This window comes from Eleutherodactylus coqui, chromosome 3 (assembly GCF_035609145.1).
Source record: "Eleutherodactylus coqui strain aEleCoq1 chromosome 3, aEleCoq1.hap1, whole genome shotgun sequence".
Lineage (NCBI taxonomy): Eukaryota > Metazoa > Chordata > Amphibia > Anura > Eleutherodactylidae > Eleutherodactylus > Eleutherodactylus coqui.
This window is the reverse complement of record NC_089839.1, coordinates 106,933,793-106,953,142: the sequence shown is the minus strand read 5'-3', so window position 1 is coordinate 106,953,142 and position 19,350 is coordinate 106,933,793. Positions and strand designations below refer to the sequence as shown.

General features: G+C 46.7%; 1 protein-coding gene across 2 annotated transcripts in view; it reads left to right on the top strand.

Moving 5' to 3' along the window:
• The first annotated feature begins 2,899 nt into the window (after window positions 1-2,899).
• SHPRH (SNF2 histone linker PHD RING helicase) overlaps window positions 2,900-19,350 on the top strand; it is a 98,674-nt gene continuing 82,223 nt past the window's right edge. For both annotated transcript variants that reach the window (XM_066595944.1, XM_066595945.1), the window contains exons 1-3: window positions 2,900-3,023; window positions 6,492-7,107; window positions 18,179-18,308. In XM_066595944.1, coding sequence (XP_066452041.1) covers window positions 6,511-7,107; window positions 18,179-18,308 — 727 coding nt within the window. In that variant the 5' untranslated portion in view covers window positions 2,900-3,023; window positions 6,492-6,510. The remainder of the gene's footprint in view (window positions 3,024-6,491; window positions 7,108-18,178; window positions 18,309-19,350) is intronic.

The window sequence follows — 19,350 nt, the reverse complement described above, 5'->3', positions numbered from 1 at the left end:
TAAAAAAACGCATGTAACTGCGGCAAACCAGTGACTTTGCGCTCAATGGGGCCAGCGGCAGCAACGCCGACCCCATTGAGACATATAGTGCAGATCGCAATCCTCTGCCACAGCTGTGGCAGAGGAGCACGATGTTCTCCCATTGAATTGAATGGAGCCGGTAATACAGCCGGCTCCATTGAAAGCAATGGGCTGCCACCAAGCTCTGCACTGATTTTCGGGGAAGGGCTTAAAATATAGGTAAAATTCAAAGTCGGGATATTGCTTGCATTTAATTTTCCTGCTTTATTGATAAAATGTGCATCTCACAAATTATGGAGAACGCATTTCGGTTTCTTTACAAAACCTTGTTCACCTCTACATTGCATTCTAACATCCTTAAACACTAAACCTTTAATTGATCAATTAAAACAAAAATGTGAGATTAACCCTTAAAGGGGTTGTCCCGCGAAATCAAGTGGGGTTATACACTTCTGTATGGCCATATTAATGCACTTTGTAATGTACATTGTGCATTAATTATGAGCCATAAAGAAGTTATTCACTTACCTGTTCCGTTGCTGGCGTCCTCGTTTCCATGGTGCCGTCTAATTTCAGCGTCTAATCGCCCGATTAGACGCGCTTGCGCAGTCCGGTCTTCTCCCTTCTGAATGGGGCCGCTCGTGCTGGAGAGCTGCTCCTCGTAGCTCCGCCCCGTCACGTGTGCCGATTCCAGCCAATCAGGAGGCTGGAATCGGCAATGGAACGCACAGAGCCCACGGTGCACCATTGGAGAAGACCTGCGGTCCACCATGGGTGAAGATCCCGGCGGCCATCTTCGCAAGGTAAGTAAGAAGTCACCGGAGCGCGGGGATTCGGGTAAGTACTATCCTTTTTTTTTTTAAACCCCTGCATTGGGTTTGTCTCGCGCCGAACGGGGGGGCTATTGAAAAAAAAACAAAAAACGTTTCGGCACGGGACAACCCCTTTAATGATCAATTAAATGTGGTCAATGATGATTTTCTGAAATTCCCTTTTAGGCTGGATTCACACGAACGTATATTGGCTCGGTTTTCACGCCGAGCCGATATACGTCCTCCTCATCTGCAGGGGGAGGGGGGGGAGGATGGAAGAGCCAGGAGCAGGAACTGAGCTCCAGCCCTCTCTCCGCCCCTCTGCACTATTTACAATGGGGAGAGGCGGGACAAGGGCAGGGCTAATTCTCGAAATTTAGCCCCGCCCCCTCCTTTCATTGCAAATAGTGCAGAGGGGCGGAGAGGGGGTGGGGAGGAGGCAGAGAGGAGGTGGGAGCTCAGTTCCTGCTCCTGGCTCTTCCAGCCCCCCCCCTCCCCCTGCAGATGAGGACGACGTATATCGGCTCGGCGTGAAAACCGAGCCGATATACGTTCGTGTGAATGCAGCCTTAGATGGATAAAATGCCCAAAGAAATTTTGAAAAAGTACCACCTAATCAGTATTAACGCATTCGTAACGACCGAGGCAATTAGAATATTTGGTTATTTTTTGCACACAGTGAATGTGGTAAAAATACTTTTAAAAACTAACGCCAAAATTACTATTTTATTTTGTTTATCTCCCCAAGAATGTAATAAAAGACGACCCAAATGTCAGCTGGACCTCAAACTGGTACCAATACAAACTACCCCTCTTACAGGAAACAATCCTTCAGCTCAAGGCTGGAAAATAACAATGTTCTGGGTCTTGGAACGCGGCGAAGCAGAGTCCATTGTTTTTCTTTAAAAACATGTTTTTATTGTGCAAAAGCAGTAAAAAAAATCTCTATAAACCGGGTATGGCAGGAAGGCTGGGCTCACACGAACAGGTCGGGTTCTGCATGCGGAAGACATGTGCTCATTCGCAGAAAGTAATCGTGACTGATCGCGGATGTGAGCATTTTTCTGCGTGGATATACGACATGCACGGCGTATTGTCCGAGCAGAACTATGATCTTTGAGGGTGTGAACGTTTCCGCAGCTCATATTTGATGTTAATTGCATATGGGGGATGGAACACTCACATCGACTTTAATGGGGGCCGCCTGGGCGGGATCCGCGCTAAAATACAGCATGCTGCAATATTTATTTCACTTGTGGAAACTGCAGATCTTATCCCCATGTCTGAGCGAAAGTTCACGCTTTTCAAAGGCCGTGTATCGTCCGTGCGGGTGCTGATCGCGGAATACACAAATCAGATCTGCCGTGTGACCCCGGCCTAATCGTGCCGAGCAGATAAGGAACTTGTCAGGTTATTTGTACCGAATAGCGAACGCTGTACAAACAAAACCCAAAAGGAACGGTGACATTTCTGGACGTTTTTTTCTGATCTCCCACCAAAAATTATAATAAAAGTCCTACAACACATTATATGGACCTTGGAGTCCAGGCATTAAAATATACATCTCTCCCCCCAAAAAAACAATCCCCCCTTACAGCTGTCAGCCAGGTACGACTCTCGCAATGCGACAATGAAAATCGCTTAGGCCAGTCATTAAGGGGTTAAAAGTTGGGTTTGTATATTTCTCGTTCCACCTCTACCCCACAGGGCCCACAAGCTGCTCTGTGACCGGTGGGCCTCGGCTCCTGTATCCCACAAGCCCCATCTGAGGGCGGCCGTACCGAGCAATTAGTAGCACTGCTACATAACAGAACGGCTGATAGCGGATAACAACAGCGCGTCTCCCTCATCCCTCACATTTACTACTTGTCACCACAATAACAAAGCTAGTCACGTGGCATGACGTCACACACGACCCTCCTATCACGGCGCTTCTTTCACACGGCGCAGTCCTAGGCGTCAGTAAAGAGCCGCCTTCTTATTGTCTATTTTACATACAAGGCGCTGATTGGTTGGACTGTTAGGGGCGGGACTCAGCGCCGGGCTGTGAATGGCTGTGTCTGTGGAGGTCCTCTCTGCTTCCGGTACATAGTGATGTATACGGTAGACATGGAGGAGCCGTGCGACTGCAGCTGATCCTTCGACAATGGTGGCGGGTGCGCAGGAGCCGTAGTGGGGAGGTGATTGCAGGTACGTCGGGTCTTCGCTAATAACATGCAGCCACGCTCTGGTACGGGCGCCTGGTTTGTGGTACAGATGCCTGCGATGATGGAAGCTTCCCACACAATGGGGCAGAAGTACGGAAACCCTCAAAGACAATGGAACTGGCCAATGGAAAAAGGCTCTGTTGCCCATAGCAACCAATCACAGAGCAGCTTTTATTTTGCAAGGGCAGAGTAAGAAATGAAAGCTGCGCTGTGATTGGTTGCTGTGGGCAACAGGCAGTTTTTGTTCTAGACAGCTTTATAAACGTGATTGGAACAGATTAGTGACTTGCATCAGGGTGCGTTTACACACAGCGCAATTTCCGCATCGGAAACAGTCAGAATCTCCACAACTGCTGCGTCTTTTTCGGCTTAGGAAATTCCGCAGTACTTCCGCTATGTGTAAACGTACCGTTAAATTTCCACGTGTCCCCTTCCTTGCCTGCCATCACATGCCAACGTCTAGTAAACCCGTTAATATACACGTTTATCGGCACCAGGATGGCGGATCAGAAGTGTAATAAGAAGTTTACTCATATGCTTACTTTTTTTTTTTTCTTTATACTTGGAAACCCTCATTAAAGGGCCACACGGTTTTTGTTTTTCACCCATCGTGCAGTGTATATAAGCGGGCTGGTGTTACCTCGGTTATGTCTCTCTATCTGACGCTCCCGCCCGCTTCCTCCTCGGATGGTATGTGATCTCAGTTCAGACCAGTTCTCAGATCTGCTTGGGATTATGGATTCAGTTTCTAGTCAGTATCTGTGTGATGCTGTTACATGATCCCTACCATAGAAACTGTCTACAGGGGGACGCAGACGGAGTTACTGAAGAGGATCACACAGCTATACTAGAGGAGATCACATCCTTCTGACTGTACATTTATGGTCTGTAGGTGAATTTAGAAAGTAATGATGATTTAATTGTCCGAACCAACATACGGTAGTATGTTAGGCTAAAAAAAAAACTATGCCCATCTAGTTCAGCCTATTACCCCAAAATGTTGATCGAGGAGGACCCCCCCCCCCCCCCTTTCCCAATGAGGTAGAAGCCAATTTTCTACATTTAAGGGAGAAAAATTCCTTCCTGACTCCAATCTGGCAACCGGAATAATCCCCGGATCACCAACGCTTCTGAAGTAATCAGCGATATAACATATAATATTGTATCGCTCAGGCCCTCTTGTACTCTTATCAAATTCGCAATCCCCACATCCTCAGGCACAGAGTTCCACAGTCTCGCTGCTCTTAGGGTGACTACCCACTAGCGTCTGTGAATTTGCTTCGTTTTTTTTTCCAGGTGTCTATGGGGCTTTCTAATGTTAAAAATGCATTGTGGCAAAATTGCAATTTACCGCGAAATCGCGACTTTTGCTCAATGCGTTTTTTTTTTTTTTTAACATTAACAAGTGCCATAGACCCCTGGAGAGAAAAAAACCGCTGAGAATTTTGCAGTAAAAAAGAACTGTAATGGGTAGTCACCCTTACAGTAAAGAGCCCTCTTCTGTGTTGGTGATGAAACCTTCTTTCTTATAGACACAGAGGATGCCCCCTTGTCACAGTCCTGGGTATAAACAAAAGATAGGAGAGATCTCTGTATTGTCCCCTGATATATCTATACATACTGTGTTTTCCAGAAAATAAGACCCTGTATTATATTAATTTTTGCCCTAAAAGAGGCACAGTCTTATTTTCGGGGTGTGTCTTATACTCACCTAGCAATCCGGGTCCTTCCCTCTGGTCTCCGGAAGGCTTGCTTGCATCGCTTGCTGGTAATGGGGTTTGTAAACCCTGCCTTCAGCAAGCAATGGCTCTGATTGGTTCTCGAGCGCTGTGGCTCAGCCAATCGAAGGCAGCGCTCGATAAACCAATCACAGCCATTCAATGCGATGTTGTGATTGGTTCTCAAACACCACGGCTGAGCCAACCAAAGCCGGCGCTCGATGAAGCAATCAGAGCAATCGCTTGCTGGAGGCAGTGTTTACAAACCCCATTACCAGCAAGCGATGTTCTTTCGGCACTGAGGACTACACGGAAGCCTGCCGGAGACTAGCAGGAGGGACCTGGATGGTGCATGCTAGGTGAGTATTGTGTTTTTTCTATTTTTTTTGTTTGTTTTCCATGTAGTGTAGCTAGGGCTTTTTTGGGGTAGGGTTTATATTTCAAGCAACTCCCTTCCTCCTGAAAATCAGAGTAGGTCTTATTTTCGGGGAACACAGTAGTTATTAGGGCGCGCCCTTCTTACAGTCCTGGGTATAAATAAATGATGGAATTATTCCCTGATATATTTATACATGGTTATTAGGTCGCCCCTCATCCGCCTTTTTCCTAAACTAAATAGCCCCAATTTTGATAACCTCTCGGGTATTGTGGTCCGCCCATTCCATTTATTACTTTAATTGCCGCCTTTGTACCCACTCAAGCTCTGGTATGTCCTTCTCGAGTACTGGTGCCCAAAACTGCACACAAAATTCCATGTGTGGTCTATCCAGTGCAGTCAAAAATGGTATGGCCTTAACAAATCTGTGCTGATGCATCATGGGTAAAAGATCTCAGCATCAAGATGGCGCCTGATAAGCATCAGGTAGGGGCTGCACTGCAGGGAAGTGGTTGGGATACACAGAGGAGAGCTCCAGAGGCAGTCAGGTGAGGGGTTCAGGGATGGAAAAATGTGTTTTTGCTGGAGTGGCCCTTTAATCTCCAATCTGCTATTTGTATAAAAAAAACTGCCATCTGCCCCTCGGCCTCTGATGACTGGTCACTGTGTGATGCCAGAAATGAGCGTGAAACCGAGGTGATGAAAGAATGAACGGATCACCAGGACCACAAGGATGTATTGTGCATGATGATAACCTGGCATGTATAAAGTCCCATAACAGCGGCAGTACATCTGTAAATGCCCTAGGGGGCTCCTTCATACGGGTGTATGTGCATTTGTGAGCGCTGCGTTTGTGTAGAACAATCGACGCTTTCTCTGCGTCTGTACCCACATATTTTATTGCACCTTTCCCACCCACAGGGCATGTTCATTTGCGCGCGGCAAACAAGATGCGCTGCGTGAAATGCTAATTGGTTCCAGATGTGTTCTTTTTCCAGTAGAGTTACGCAGCGCAATGCATTTTCGCATCCCCCTATGGGGACCTTTGGTGCGCAGAAAATAAGAGCATGTTACATTGTTTTTTTTTCCTTTTGCAAGACTGAAATGCGTGCTTACAATACAGAAATATGAATGAACCCATTGAAATCAATAACTTCTATTCTCTGTGTATTGTGCACTCAGAAGTCCTTAGTTGACCTAAAAATCCTGCGTCTCCCATCCTCGCAGACATCCAAGCATCGGAGAGCGCTGCTAACTCCACGTAGTTTTTTCTTTCCCCAGCACAGATTTGATACCATGTGAATGATCCCCAGCGACTCAGTGTTCCTCCTTTTTAATACACTGCTTTACATCTTAGGGCCAAGAATTCTTACAAGATGTCGGGTCGCAGGAAACGTGCGGCTCCAGTCAAGCTGAACGATGGAGCAAAGAAACTGTTATCCTGGAACATGCATGAAGATAGAAGGAATGACGTAACGCTAGAAGATGACGGGGGACTCGCCGAGCCAAGCACCTCACTTTCCTTAATAAATGATAGTTCTGAAACCACATATGAGACTGAAGGGCCTGAGCTACAGCCACCGCGGAAAGAAGACCAAGACTCTAGAGACACCTTGGCCCCGTTATCTGTTGATCTTAATTTAATAGTCTTGCCCCTTCCTGGCGAGGCTGGATGGAGAGCTTTGCTTTGTGTATTCAGTCTTCGTTTTCCATCTGGGAAATGTAGTTCAGCTTTTCATGGTAGCGGTCTCACATTGACTAGTAGCTGTTCCTCACATACTGCTCAGCTTTTGCTTTCTGTGCATGAATCGGATGTAGAGGAAGGGTCTAAACGAGAATCCAGCACAATGTGTGTAGAAGAGGCTCTTGTCGAAGCTTCACTTGGTGGGGACTTGCTGGAAGACTTAATGTGGTTACAGAAGAAAAAGCTTATTGCACTTTATCAAAGAACAACCCAACATAATGAGCTTGAGGTAACACAATATCCGCTCGTCTCTACTAGTGCCACTATTATAGTCCTGCTGAAAATCAGAAGGGGGAAAATAAAGTACTTCTATAGCGCAGGCATCACCAGTTAAAGAATGGGATATTTTAGGAAGATGTGCCCACCTGTGAGCGCTGCAAGCAAAGTGCTAGGTAGAACAATGGATGAGAGGGCTGCGGCCCTTCTCCAGTCTGGACACCAGGAACCAGGTCCAGCAAGCCGAACAAGGGATAAGTGTAGAAAAAGGAGGAACGGCACTCCGGTCCTTGAAGAATGGAACCAGATTGGTACAGATAACTGCTTATTATTAGGGCCGTGTTAACAGCCAAACAGACTCCTTTGTCAGACCTGGCGAAGGAGTCTGTTCAGCTCTGTAACGCGTAGCCCTAATAATCAATTATCTCTACTACTCTAGTTCCAATCTTCTAGACTGTTCCTCCTTATTCTCCACTCAGATAGTCACGTCCTAAACACTCCAGATTGCAACACAGCTTTCACCAGAAAAAATATAGAATAATGCACTGTACCCACATTGTAACTGCAGGCCTCAGCCAATGCCCATATGTTGTAGAGCTAAGATAATAGTGGGGAAAGCAGTGTGGAGCAACGCCTGGAAAGATTGGAAGATCCTGTTCAGAAATTCTTTTTTCCCAATAGTAGTATTTTATCCCTAACAGGGGCAGCCAAATACTACCTCGCCTACTAGAGGGCGTGTTGTGACTAAGCCAATGAGCAGAAAAAATGGACATAGAAGCACGAGCGCACACAGTATCTTAGCTCAACTTCTCTGTTTTATTGGAGCGCCCCTTCCTCAGGATTTGCTGGGGATATACCGCAGTCCTGCTCTTGAAGAATCCAGAGTGTTTGCAGCAGGATGAGTAAAGGCTGTTAAGGATACTGGCAAATCTTGAGCAACATCTATTACTTTTGGGGGTTCCGTTGCAGATGTGGTGCAAAATACCGGAAGAATTTTGTCTTGGTAAAAGGTCAGGCAGCTGAGCAAAAACCGAACAGACCCCATTCTAGTCAATAGGGTCCGTTCAGCGCTGTTCAGTTCTGTCATAATTCGTTCGGCATGGGGATTCTCCTTTCTTGCTCCCCAGAACGGAACAGGAAATCTGAACCCCCAACGTAGATGAAGAACAGCTAAAGCTGCTTTACAAGTTTTGCAGTATATTCCCAGCAAATACTGAGGAAGGGGCGCTCCAGCCCTGAAACCTGTTTATATGCTGAATTGTAGCAATAAAACGCAGACGTTGAGCTAACATGTTGTGTGCGTGTGTTTGTGCTTCCCTTAAAAGGTTGCACCCATTTTCTTTTCTGCACATCGGCTTAGTCACATAAGTTGAAGGGTACATGCTACTTCTCATGACATGTCTGTTAAAGTACATACTTGCATTCCTCAATAATATAACAATTCTGCAGCATTTTTTCTTATAGTTCTGTATTGTTCTGTTCCTCTTATTCTCCTTACAAATTTATGAATAAATTAACTAGGTGTTGCTATTCTCTATATCAAAAAGGTGCGCCCCGCTATTGTTTGTGCACATGGCAATATGGAACAATGCCTCTGCCAATAGGTAGCGCTGCAGAGGTATTGTTCCATATTGCCATTTGCATAAACTTCCCAGAGAAGCCTTGTAAGTCTCCTTATTAGGTGCTCTCCCTAAGGAGAAGCCATACCCTTCCTGGCCTCCTTAGTCTGATACTGTTAGCGCTGATTGGACAATGTGAGTTTGTACTGGGACAAATAGTAATATCTAGATGACCTATTACTCATTAATCTTTAGGAGGAAGACTGGAAAGATATATTCCTGTATATTTTGGGGAATACAAGCACTTACTAAACAGACATTTAGAAGAGGCAGCAAGTCCGACTTACGTCAGCTCTCACGGCCTGATATCGCGCTTGCCGGTGTGACGTTAGCATAAAGGGTTTTCCCGAGTCCTGTTTTATCACCTGTCCACAGGATTGGTGGGAGTCTCTGCAGTAAGACCCCCTCCGATCAGAGTTTTATCACCTATTATGGGACAGCACTGAGATAGGAGATCCGGTGGTGAGGCTGGACTGACGGCTTAGACTCCTTTCACATAAACAACAACTGATAGAATTCACTTGTTTAGACGGTTTATACAGACACAAACATTTCCTCCATTTTGTTCGCTGTACCAGTGTATATGAACAACTTAAACCATCGCTTTTTACACGCAGCGGTGTGTACACAATGATTTTTATGCCTGCATGAAATGAACAAATTCTCGCCTATTATCTTTCAGATTTGCAACATCCAAACAATTTTTTTTTTTATGGATAATCATTACGTGTGACATTGCCGTTGGTTTTCATGACTCATCTCTTCTGGACGTTCTTATGCCCCTTTTACACGGGCCGACAGCCGGCTAAACGACTGCATGAGCGCTGACGTTACCGCTAAGGTTGTTAGCGGTCGTGCATAGCGTTTACACTGACAGCCTTCATCGCTGAATCACAGGCTTCTTGCTCAGCACTTTACCTTCTATGTGAAGAGCTGAGCAGGGAGCGTTTACACGCAGCAAAAAGCCCACAATCCAGCAATGGTTTTTATACTGGCTGAAAGTCAACGATAACGAATAGTGACCTTTTTTTCCATGTAAATGACCTATTATCAGCTAATTTATTACCACAGCAAATATAACTTTGTTGAGGCCATAAATTAGCTGATAAGAAGAGAAATGAAAGAAAATGAATCCATCAGTCCAACCTCACTGACAAGTCCCCACTTCAGGCTAACCTTCAGACGGAGGATTGTGGAGTGTTTTCCATTGCTTTCAATGGAGAAACCTCGCAGCGCACCGTGTGCACCTAACACGTGGTGCGATGCTGCTGCCGGCCTCGTTCAAAACAGTGGGCGATGCGAGGGCACACCAAAAGATAGGACGTGCCACGACTTGTTTCCCACATTGCAATACGGAAAAAAAAAAATCGCTCATGTATTTGACCCCATTCAAAAGAATGGGTCATATTCATGCGTCTCACAACGCACAAATCTCGCACGAGAATCTCCCCTGTTTGAAAATGACATCAGACTGAGGGCTCTTTCCCACGAGCGTATATCGGCCGCCGTTTTCATGGATTCCAATGCATCAGATCTCATGGCCGTATTCCCGTGGCATATAAGCGCCCAGCCAGGCCAATATAACACCGAGCGCTTTTACGTCGGGCCAAAAAGATAGCTCTGGAACTATCTTTTCAGCGGAATACGTCGGCCGCTGCATGGACTCCTACAGAAGCCAATGACAGCGGCCGGAGAAGGGAGGGAGTTTAGCAGCGTGACTGCTAAACTCCCTTCCCCTCCAGCTGTTTGCAATGGGAAGGGACAAGGCGGAGTTAAGTGCCACCCCATCCTGCCTCCTCCCATTTCTGGCTGAGCAAAAGGTGCGGGGAGGGGGTGGAAGCTTAGCTCCACCCCTGTCCCGCCCTCTCCTATTGCAAACATCCGGAGGAAAGCCGGGGAGCGAAGGGCAATGGCATGGCGGCCTCGGTGTATATGCATCAGGCCCACGCTGTCTGAATAGGCGCACAAATGTTAGATTTGTGTGCCCGTTCAAGCGTTTTTACAGCAGGCACACATAAAAACGCCTACTGTCTTGTAAAAGAAGCCTTAGGCCTCATGTCCACGGGGAAAATCAGATCCGCTGCAGATTCTCCATGGAGAATCTGCAGCGGGTCCCTCCTGCCCCGCGGACATGAGCGCTGAAAAGGAGAATAAATAAGAATTAACTCACCTCCCATCCGCTCCGTTTCTTCTCTTCGCTGCGGCGTCATCTTCTCTCGTCGCGGCCGGATCTTCTTTCTTCGGCTCGGCGGATGTGCATGATGACGTCGGTGACGTGCCCCGCGCATGCGCCGGGCCGAAGCAAAATGATCCGGCCGCGACTGAGAGAAGATGGCGCCGCGCCGAAGAGAAGAACCGGAGCGTGTGAGTAAAATATGATTTCTGTCTCCCGCGGATCCGGACGGCTTCCATAGGCTTCAATAGAAGCCCGCGGGAGCCGTCCCCGCGGGAGACCCGCATGAAAATGGAGCATGGTCCAGATTTTTTCATGCTCCATTTTTTTTTTAATCACTTTTATTGACCATCCGCCTGTATTTATCTACCCGCGGGTGGTCAATGCATCCCTATGGGGTGCGGATCCGCGGGCAGGAGAAGAGTTAAAATCCGCTGCGGATTTTAATTCTTATTTTGCCCGTGGACATGAGCCCTTAGGCCTGGCTTTACATGTGCAGATTCCTAGTACAGAATTTGCGATCGGGGTCCGTGCAGAGGATCTGGATCAAATCACACGCATTGAAAGGTATGTGCCTTCACTTTTTCCTTAACATTTGTGGATACGAATGGCATATTTCCCAAGTAGACGAAAAATTGCAGCATGCTCTATTTTGCTGCAGATGACCTCCATTTAAGTCAGTGGAGGTGATCCAACCTGCAGCCGACAAGAAATTCACATTGCATATGGGTACCCGCGTCACTGCTTCGCGATGGCATGGGAAATACAACTATTGAGGAAAAAATCTGTACTGAGCATTACCGTCTGCGAGCCTCTGCGGTCATCCGCATTACAGATAACACAGGTACGCAGGGTCGCCGGCCAGGGTCACTGCCAGATCCCACGTGCAGAATCCAGCTGCCCGTGTGCAGCCGGCCTGAGAATTAGTATACAACAGACTAACTATATAGCAGGGGTGTCAAACTCATTTTCACCGGGGGCCACATCAGCCTTATGGCTGCCTTCAAAGGGCCGATTTTAATTGTAAGACAGTAAAGTAAAAGTGAACCCCACAGTGGCCCGATTGGTAATAAGGTCCCCCATAGGGGCCAGTGACACACATCATTCTGCGCGCACACGCACAGATGCACACCATTCTGCGCATACACATGCACAGACGCACATCATTCTGCGCATACAGATGCACACCATTCTGCGCATACACACGCACAGACGCACATCATTCTGCGCATACAGATGCACACCATTCTGCGCATACAGACACATACCATTCTGCGCGCACAGACGCACATCATTCTGCGCATACAGATGCACACCATTCTGCGCATACACACGCACAGACGCACACCATTCTGCGCATACAGACGCACACCATTCTGCGCATACAGACGCACACCATTCTGCGCATACAGACGCACACCATTCTGCGCGCACAGATGCACACCATTCTGCGCACACACACACACACAGATGCACACCATTCTGCGCACACACGCACAGATGCACACCATTCTGCGCGCACAGACGCACACACGCACAGACGCACACCATTCTGCGCATACACACGCACAGACGCACACCATTCTGCGCGCACAGACGCACAGACGCACACCATTCTGCGCATACACACGCACAGACGCACATCATTCTGCGCATACAGATGCACATCATTCTGCGCACACACACGCACACCATTCTGCGCATACGCACGCACAGACGCACACCATTCTGCGCATACGCACGCACACCATTCTGCGCATACACACGCACAGACGCACACCATTCTGCGCATACAGACACATACCATTCTGCGCACACACACGCACAGATGCATACCATTCTGCGCACACACACGCACAGATGCACACCATTCTGCGCATACACATGCACAGACGCACACCATTCTGCGCATACACACGCACAGACGCACACCATTCTGCGCATACACACGCACAGACGCACACCATTCTGCGCATACACACGCACAGACGCACACCATTCTGCGCATACACACGCACAGACGCACACCATTCTGCCCATACAGATGCACACCATTCTGCGTATACACACGCACAGACGCACACCATTTTGCGCAAACACGCGCACCCATTCTGCGCGTGCACAGACGCGCACCCATTCTGCGCGTGCACAGACGCGCACCCATTCTGCGCGTGCACAGACGCGCACCCACTATGCGCGTGCACAGACGCGCACCCACTATGCGCGTGCACAGACGCGCACCCACTATGCGCGTGCACAGACGCGCACCCACTATGCGCGTGCACAGACGCGCACCCACTATGCGCGTGCACAGACGCGCACCCACTATGCGCGTGCACAGACGCGCACCCACTATGCGCGTGCACAGGCGCACCCACGCATACCATTCGGCGCATACACACACATATATACATATATATGTACAGACACACATATATACATACAGACACACACATATATACACACAAGGACACTTCTGCATTTTGACACACATATTTATACTTACCTGCATCCAATATGGTCCCACTGGCAGGTATACCGGCTGCTCTCAGTCCTTCTTGAGCGGGTGAGAGGAGGTCAGCGCTGACTGGCTCCCACCCTGCAGGTGATCCTCCTCAGCGTCGCTCTCCTTGCTGCAGAGATCATGTTCTCTGCAGTCTTCTTCCCTCCTCCGCGGCCGTTGTCAGTCTGCTATCGGCACTCCTCTCTTACTGTCTGCACTAGCCGAGAGAAGATTGCATACTGATAGCAGCACGGAGGAGTGAGGGAACTTGCTGCACAGCCGGCGGGCTAAATTTGGCCCGCGGGCCTTGTGTTTGACACCTGTATTATATAGCATCCATGTTTGGACGTAAGATCCTAAAAGGCAAGATGAGTCTGCATAATAGAAGCGTCAGTATCCTGTCATATGGGCCCTTTAACATATAACAATTATCGTTCACATTGTCACTGGATCCTACCAATCTGAATGATAATCTTTCAATGTAGTTGCTGCCAGCAACTAAGCAGAGAATGCTAATTAGTTCACTTATCATTCATCTAGCTTATTTATGCATAAAAATCAAACGACGATTATCCCGTGTAAACAGGCAGTGGTTATCTATGGATGACTGCCTGTTCACTGTGAATGGAGGTGGATGACTGGAAGCGATCTCTGGCCTGCTCTGCCTCCATTCGCTGAGCGACTAACCGTCCTGTATGAAAGCACAGGAGCAACAATTGTCCCATGCAGAAGGGTCATAAAATAAAGCATTGCAAGATTTTTAATTAGTCTAACCCAGTGGTTCCCAAACTTTTTCAGCCAGGGAGCCCTTGTTAAAGCAAAAGTTTCTTGTGGAGCCCCAAGATGTTCTCAGAGGAGGGGTTAGGGGCGTGGCTTATCACAACATATGATTTTTACCTCCATTGTTCTAAAATGGACAGGGACAAACGCAGGAGCACTGGATGGGCTACTGATACACATTATATTTAAAATGAACATGCTGCGGAATTAAATCCCGCACCCATGTCAATAGCCGCACGGGATTTGTGCAGATTTTTCCCACAGCATGTGGATAAGATTTTCAAAATCTCATCTACTTTGCTGCTACAGCTACTGTAAACTCGGCAGCAAATCCGCCCCATGTAGAAATAGTAACCCCTAACTTGGTGGCCCCAGTAGCAATAGCACCCCTATATTGGCCCCAGTAGCATTAGTGACCCCCTATCTTGGTGGCCCCGGTAGAAATAGCGTCCCCTATATTGGCCGCAGTAGTTATAGGGTCCCCCATTGCCACCCCCCGCCATTGATCCCCACTCTACTCACCGCTGCAGCAGTTTCCAGGCAGGCTGTTGTGAGGAAATGAACGAACAGGACCTGCGGTGGTATAGCTAGGCGGATCACATGACCCAAGCCGGCTCATGTGATCTGCGTCGATATGCCAGCATAGGGCCTGTTCCTTACTAGAGGGAAGGGAAAAAAAAGAGGCTGCGCATTTAGGCCTCCCTCACACAGGGCGTTTTATACGGCGTTTAGCGCTCCCTTTTCAGCCCAGCGCTAAACGCTGTACAACACTCCCATTCATTTCAATGGCAAGCTCTGATTGGCTGAGACAGTCAATGAAGGGCTGTGATTGGGCATCGAGCAAGCACCGACAACCAATCACAGCACTCTATTGCTGGAGGCCGGGTTCTCAAACCTGGCCTCCGGCAATAGACTTAGGAGTGCCGAAGAAGCCCGGATCAGCGGCAGAGACCAGCGGCCGCGACCCGGACTGCAGCGGCTAGGTGAGTATAACTTTTTTTTTTCTTTTCAGCATTCTTGGCTGCGTTTTCAGCCGAGCTGAAAACGCAGCCAAAACGCTGGCATAAAGTATGCCAGCGCTGCTGAAACGGGGCAGAATCTGCAGTAACACAGCAGTAACCCTGTGTGAGGGAGGCATTAAAGAGTTAAAGGTGAATGTCATAAAAAAGTCAGATTTTTAACTGCATTCTTCAATAATGAAAAACATTCTAATAGTTTAATCACTACCATATATCGACCTACAAGAAACGGCTCTGATTCCGGTGGATTCATGCGCCTATGTATTTTACGGTTGCCCTTTCAACATAAAGGACCTTTCACAGAAGGCGAATGGTAACACTCCGGAATAGTTAGTTCATGGAGAAGTCAAGTATTTACTAAAAGACCCGTCAGGAGAGCGGAGAACTCCTCTTATCGGAAAGTAACACCACAAAGTAATGGCACAATAGGCCTACAATTGTAGCCCGCAGGTGCGATACCAGACCTCCCGCGAAACCCAGCCCGATATCACGCTTACCAATGTGCGATTTTCATCGTAAAGTGTTTTTGGTTAAAAACTGCATTGCTTTTGTGAAATTGCAATCCTCAGGCACATGATACGATTGCAAGGCGAGTGCTATGTGATGTCTTTTAACCTCCTAACAACCGCCCATACGTCTTTTGACAGCAGCTGCATCAGATGCCTGACGCGAGCCTCCTGTGCCATGGAGAACGGGTGGTTGGTTGACAGCCAGACACTTGCTCTTATAGCGGGCACTGAAGAAACCTTCGATCCTCGATGTTTAACCCTTTACATGCCGCAATCAGTGTGACCGTGGTGTGTAAAACGCTAAGAGAGGAAGAGTGCTCCCTCTCTCACCCATTGGACTTCCCCGCTTGAATATAGCCTCCTGGTCTGCCAGAAATGGTGGCCTATGAGGCTCAGCCTCTGGCTGAGCTCCATACTCCTCCTAATGCATTACTATACTGAAGTATTGCAGTGTATTAGAAGAATGATATTCAAGTCCTCTAGTGGGACAAAAATAAAAAGTATTTAAAAAGATATTAAAAATAAAAAAATCTAAAAACATCAAAAACAGACCTTTCCCCTTTACTAAAAATACAAAAAAAATCACACACGTGATAGCGCTGCATTTGTAATGACCCAGAGTAGAAAGTTAGTACATTATTTAACCTGTACAGTGCACATCATGAAAAAAATACAAAAACATGGCAAAAATAGCTAATTTTGCCTAACTCTCCCATCCCAGAAAATGGAATAGAAAGTGATCAAATCGTTGTATGGATCAACAAATTAAAAAGTGCAACCCAGCTCGCAAAAAAGACCCTCACACAGCATTGTGGATAAAGGAAAAATGTTAGGGGTCTCTGAATGCAGAAATAAACAAAAATTACATTTTTTTAAAAAGCGTGAAAGTGTTGCAAATAAAGCCTACATAAATTTGGTATTGGTGTAATTGTACCGGCCTGCGGTATTAATTTACATATTATTTAAACTGCACGGTAAACATGTTAGAAATAAAAAATATGCCAAAATTGCAGATTTTGTTAATCTTGCTCCTAGAAAAAAAATGAAATAAAAAGAAATAAAAATGTTATATCTTCCCAAAAATTGGATAAATTAAAACAATTCCCCATAGAGCTCCGTCAATGAAAAATGAAAACATTCTGGCTCTTGCGACGACACAAAAACAAATCTTTAAAAGAGAAAGAAGTATGTTTTCTGTACAAAAATATCAAGTGGCATAGCAACCTGCGTAAAAACCAGTAAAACGCAGAATTATGCGTTAAATTGTGTATTAACTGTGTTGTCACGCACCCCATTTATTGCAATGAGCGCTTTATGCGTGAAATATGTGTTAAATGCCAAAATAGGACACAAAATCTGCGGCACAAAAACCCTAGTGTCAAAGGGGTCGCATTGAAATACATAGAGGTTTAGCGCTGCGTATTTCGTACGCACGTAATAGGTAGCAAAAAAACACTTGTGCGAGCGACCTTTACCTCCATGTACTTCAATGGGGCCTCTCACACTAGCGTTTTTGCCACATGTAGTTTACGTGAGCAAAATCACACGCAGCATGTCCTATTTTGGACTTTTTAGCGCTTATTTCACACGTAAATCTCCTATTGAAATGAATGGCTAAATTTAAGCCTGACGAAGAGCCCGAGAGGTTGGCAAGCTCGCTATTACATTGTGTATTTTTGTTAGCCATTAAAAGGTATCATATCTACAAGATTGCGTAGTTTCTCTTGCTGGGAACAATCACAGTAGCCTCGGTGTGCTACTGCTACATAAACCCTGCGTTGGTAAAATATCCTTAATTTCCTTCATGCACTTGTTACTAGTTGTGTTCGGTTGTCCCTGGAGAAGTTACTCTTTTCTATGATAGTAGTGCTATAAGCTATTTGATAACTTCTTTCCTCTTAAAGGGGTTGTCCTGGAAACAAAGTTGGGGTATACACTTCTGTATGGCCATATTAATGCACTTTGTAATGTACATTGTGCATTAATTATGAGCCATACAGAAGTTATTCACTTACCTGTTCCGTTGCTAGCGTCCTCGTCTCCATGGTGCCGTCTAATTTTCAGCGTCTAATCGCCGGATTAGACGCGCTTGCGCAGTCCGGTCTTCTTCTTTTCTGAATGGGGCCGCTCGTGCCGGAGAGCGGCTCCTCGTAGCTCCGCCCCGTCACGTGCCGATTCCAGCCAATCAGGAGGCTGGAATCGGCAATGGACCGCACAGAAGCCCTGCGGTCCACCGAGGGTGAAGATCCCGGCGGCCATCTTCACCAGGTAAGTAAGAAGTCACCGGAGCGCGGGGATTCAGGTAAGCACTGTGCGGTCTTCTTTTTTAACCCCTGCATCGGGTTTGTCTCGCGCCGAACGGGGGGGCTATTGAAAAAAAAAAAACCCGTTTCGGCGCGGGACAACCCCTTTAAGGTTTTGTACAGTGCTGCTTGCTTACAATAAAGTTTGTAGCAACTTTTTCTTTGTGCTCTTTTATAGGTTGGCATCTATCTGCTGGAAACTTGTCTAGCCAAACCAGAATTTCTTAGTGAAGGACACAGGAGAATGAAGAAATCTTCTCTTATCATTCAAAAGCTGATGGAAAAGTTCTATAACTTCACCATACCAGGTACCATACGTCTAGTGATTTACTAGGATATTACAATGACTGCCAATCAGCACAAGTAGAAACACATGGTAACACACAAGTGTTTAGCAGAAAAATGCATATCTCTAATGTATATACTAGTTGCATTAGAAAATACAAAATTCTTAGTTTAGAGTTTGATCAAAGTATATGGGCCCATCTACCAACATCCAGGTGACCATGCTTCCGGATGGGTCTAACACTAATACCAAATATGGGTTCCTACCTTATAGCATACATCTCTCTTGGGCTTGAGCCGACAAATAAAACCAAGGAAAATAGTCCTAGGTCTGAAAGCATGGTCACCTGGATATTGGTGGATGGGCACAAATACTTTGATCAAACTATATCTGGTAAGAACCTTACATTTTCTAATACGGCTAGTATATACATTAGTTATGTATTTTTCTGATAATGTATTTGAGTGCTGCTGCCATGTGTTTCTGCTTGTACTGTTTAGTCACTGCCGTGGTTTAACGTGCAAGTATAGATTTATAGTTGGGAAGTGCTGACTTTTTCCTTTGTTTGTGTGGCAATGTATGCAAATAAGAAAGATGGAAAAAATACCTCTACAGCGCGATAAATGATTGGGAATATTAACCCATTACGGACCAGGCACCGTAAATTTACGGTGCCTGGTCCTCGGCTTAACCCTTTCCAATCCATTTTCTATTCTGGTTTTCCTAGGGGGCTTACTCTTTTTCTGCCATTATACAACGGCACTATCTGCTGGCTAAAGCCAGTACTGCATGAGGTGACACGTTGGGTAGGCTCCGACAGAAGGAGAGGCTGGCAATATACAGTAAGTGAACCCCGATGGACATCTTCCAACATCGGAGCTGTACAGCCTTAAATCATAATGTCTTCAGACGTCAGACAGTGGATTGGAAAGGGTTAAAGCACCACCGATAGTAAAATAACGGCGGCGCTTTAAGCCTCCTTGCAGAGGCAATCAATATGGGGCAGGAACGGGTTATCAGCTGTTAGTGACAGCTGATAACCCGTAGGTGAAGGCAGGAGGGGT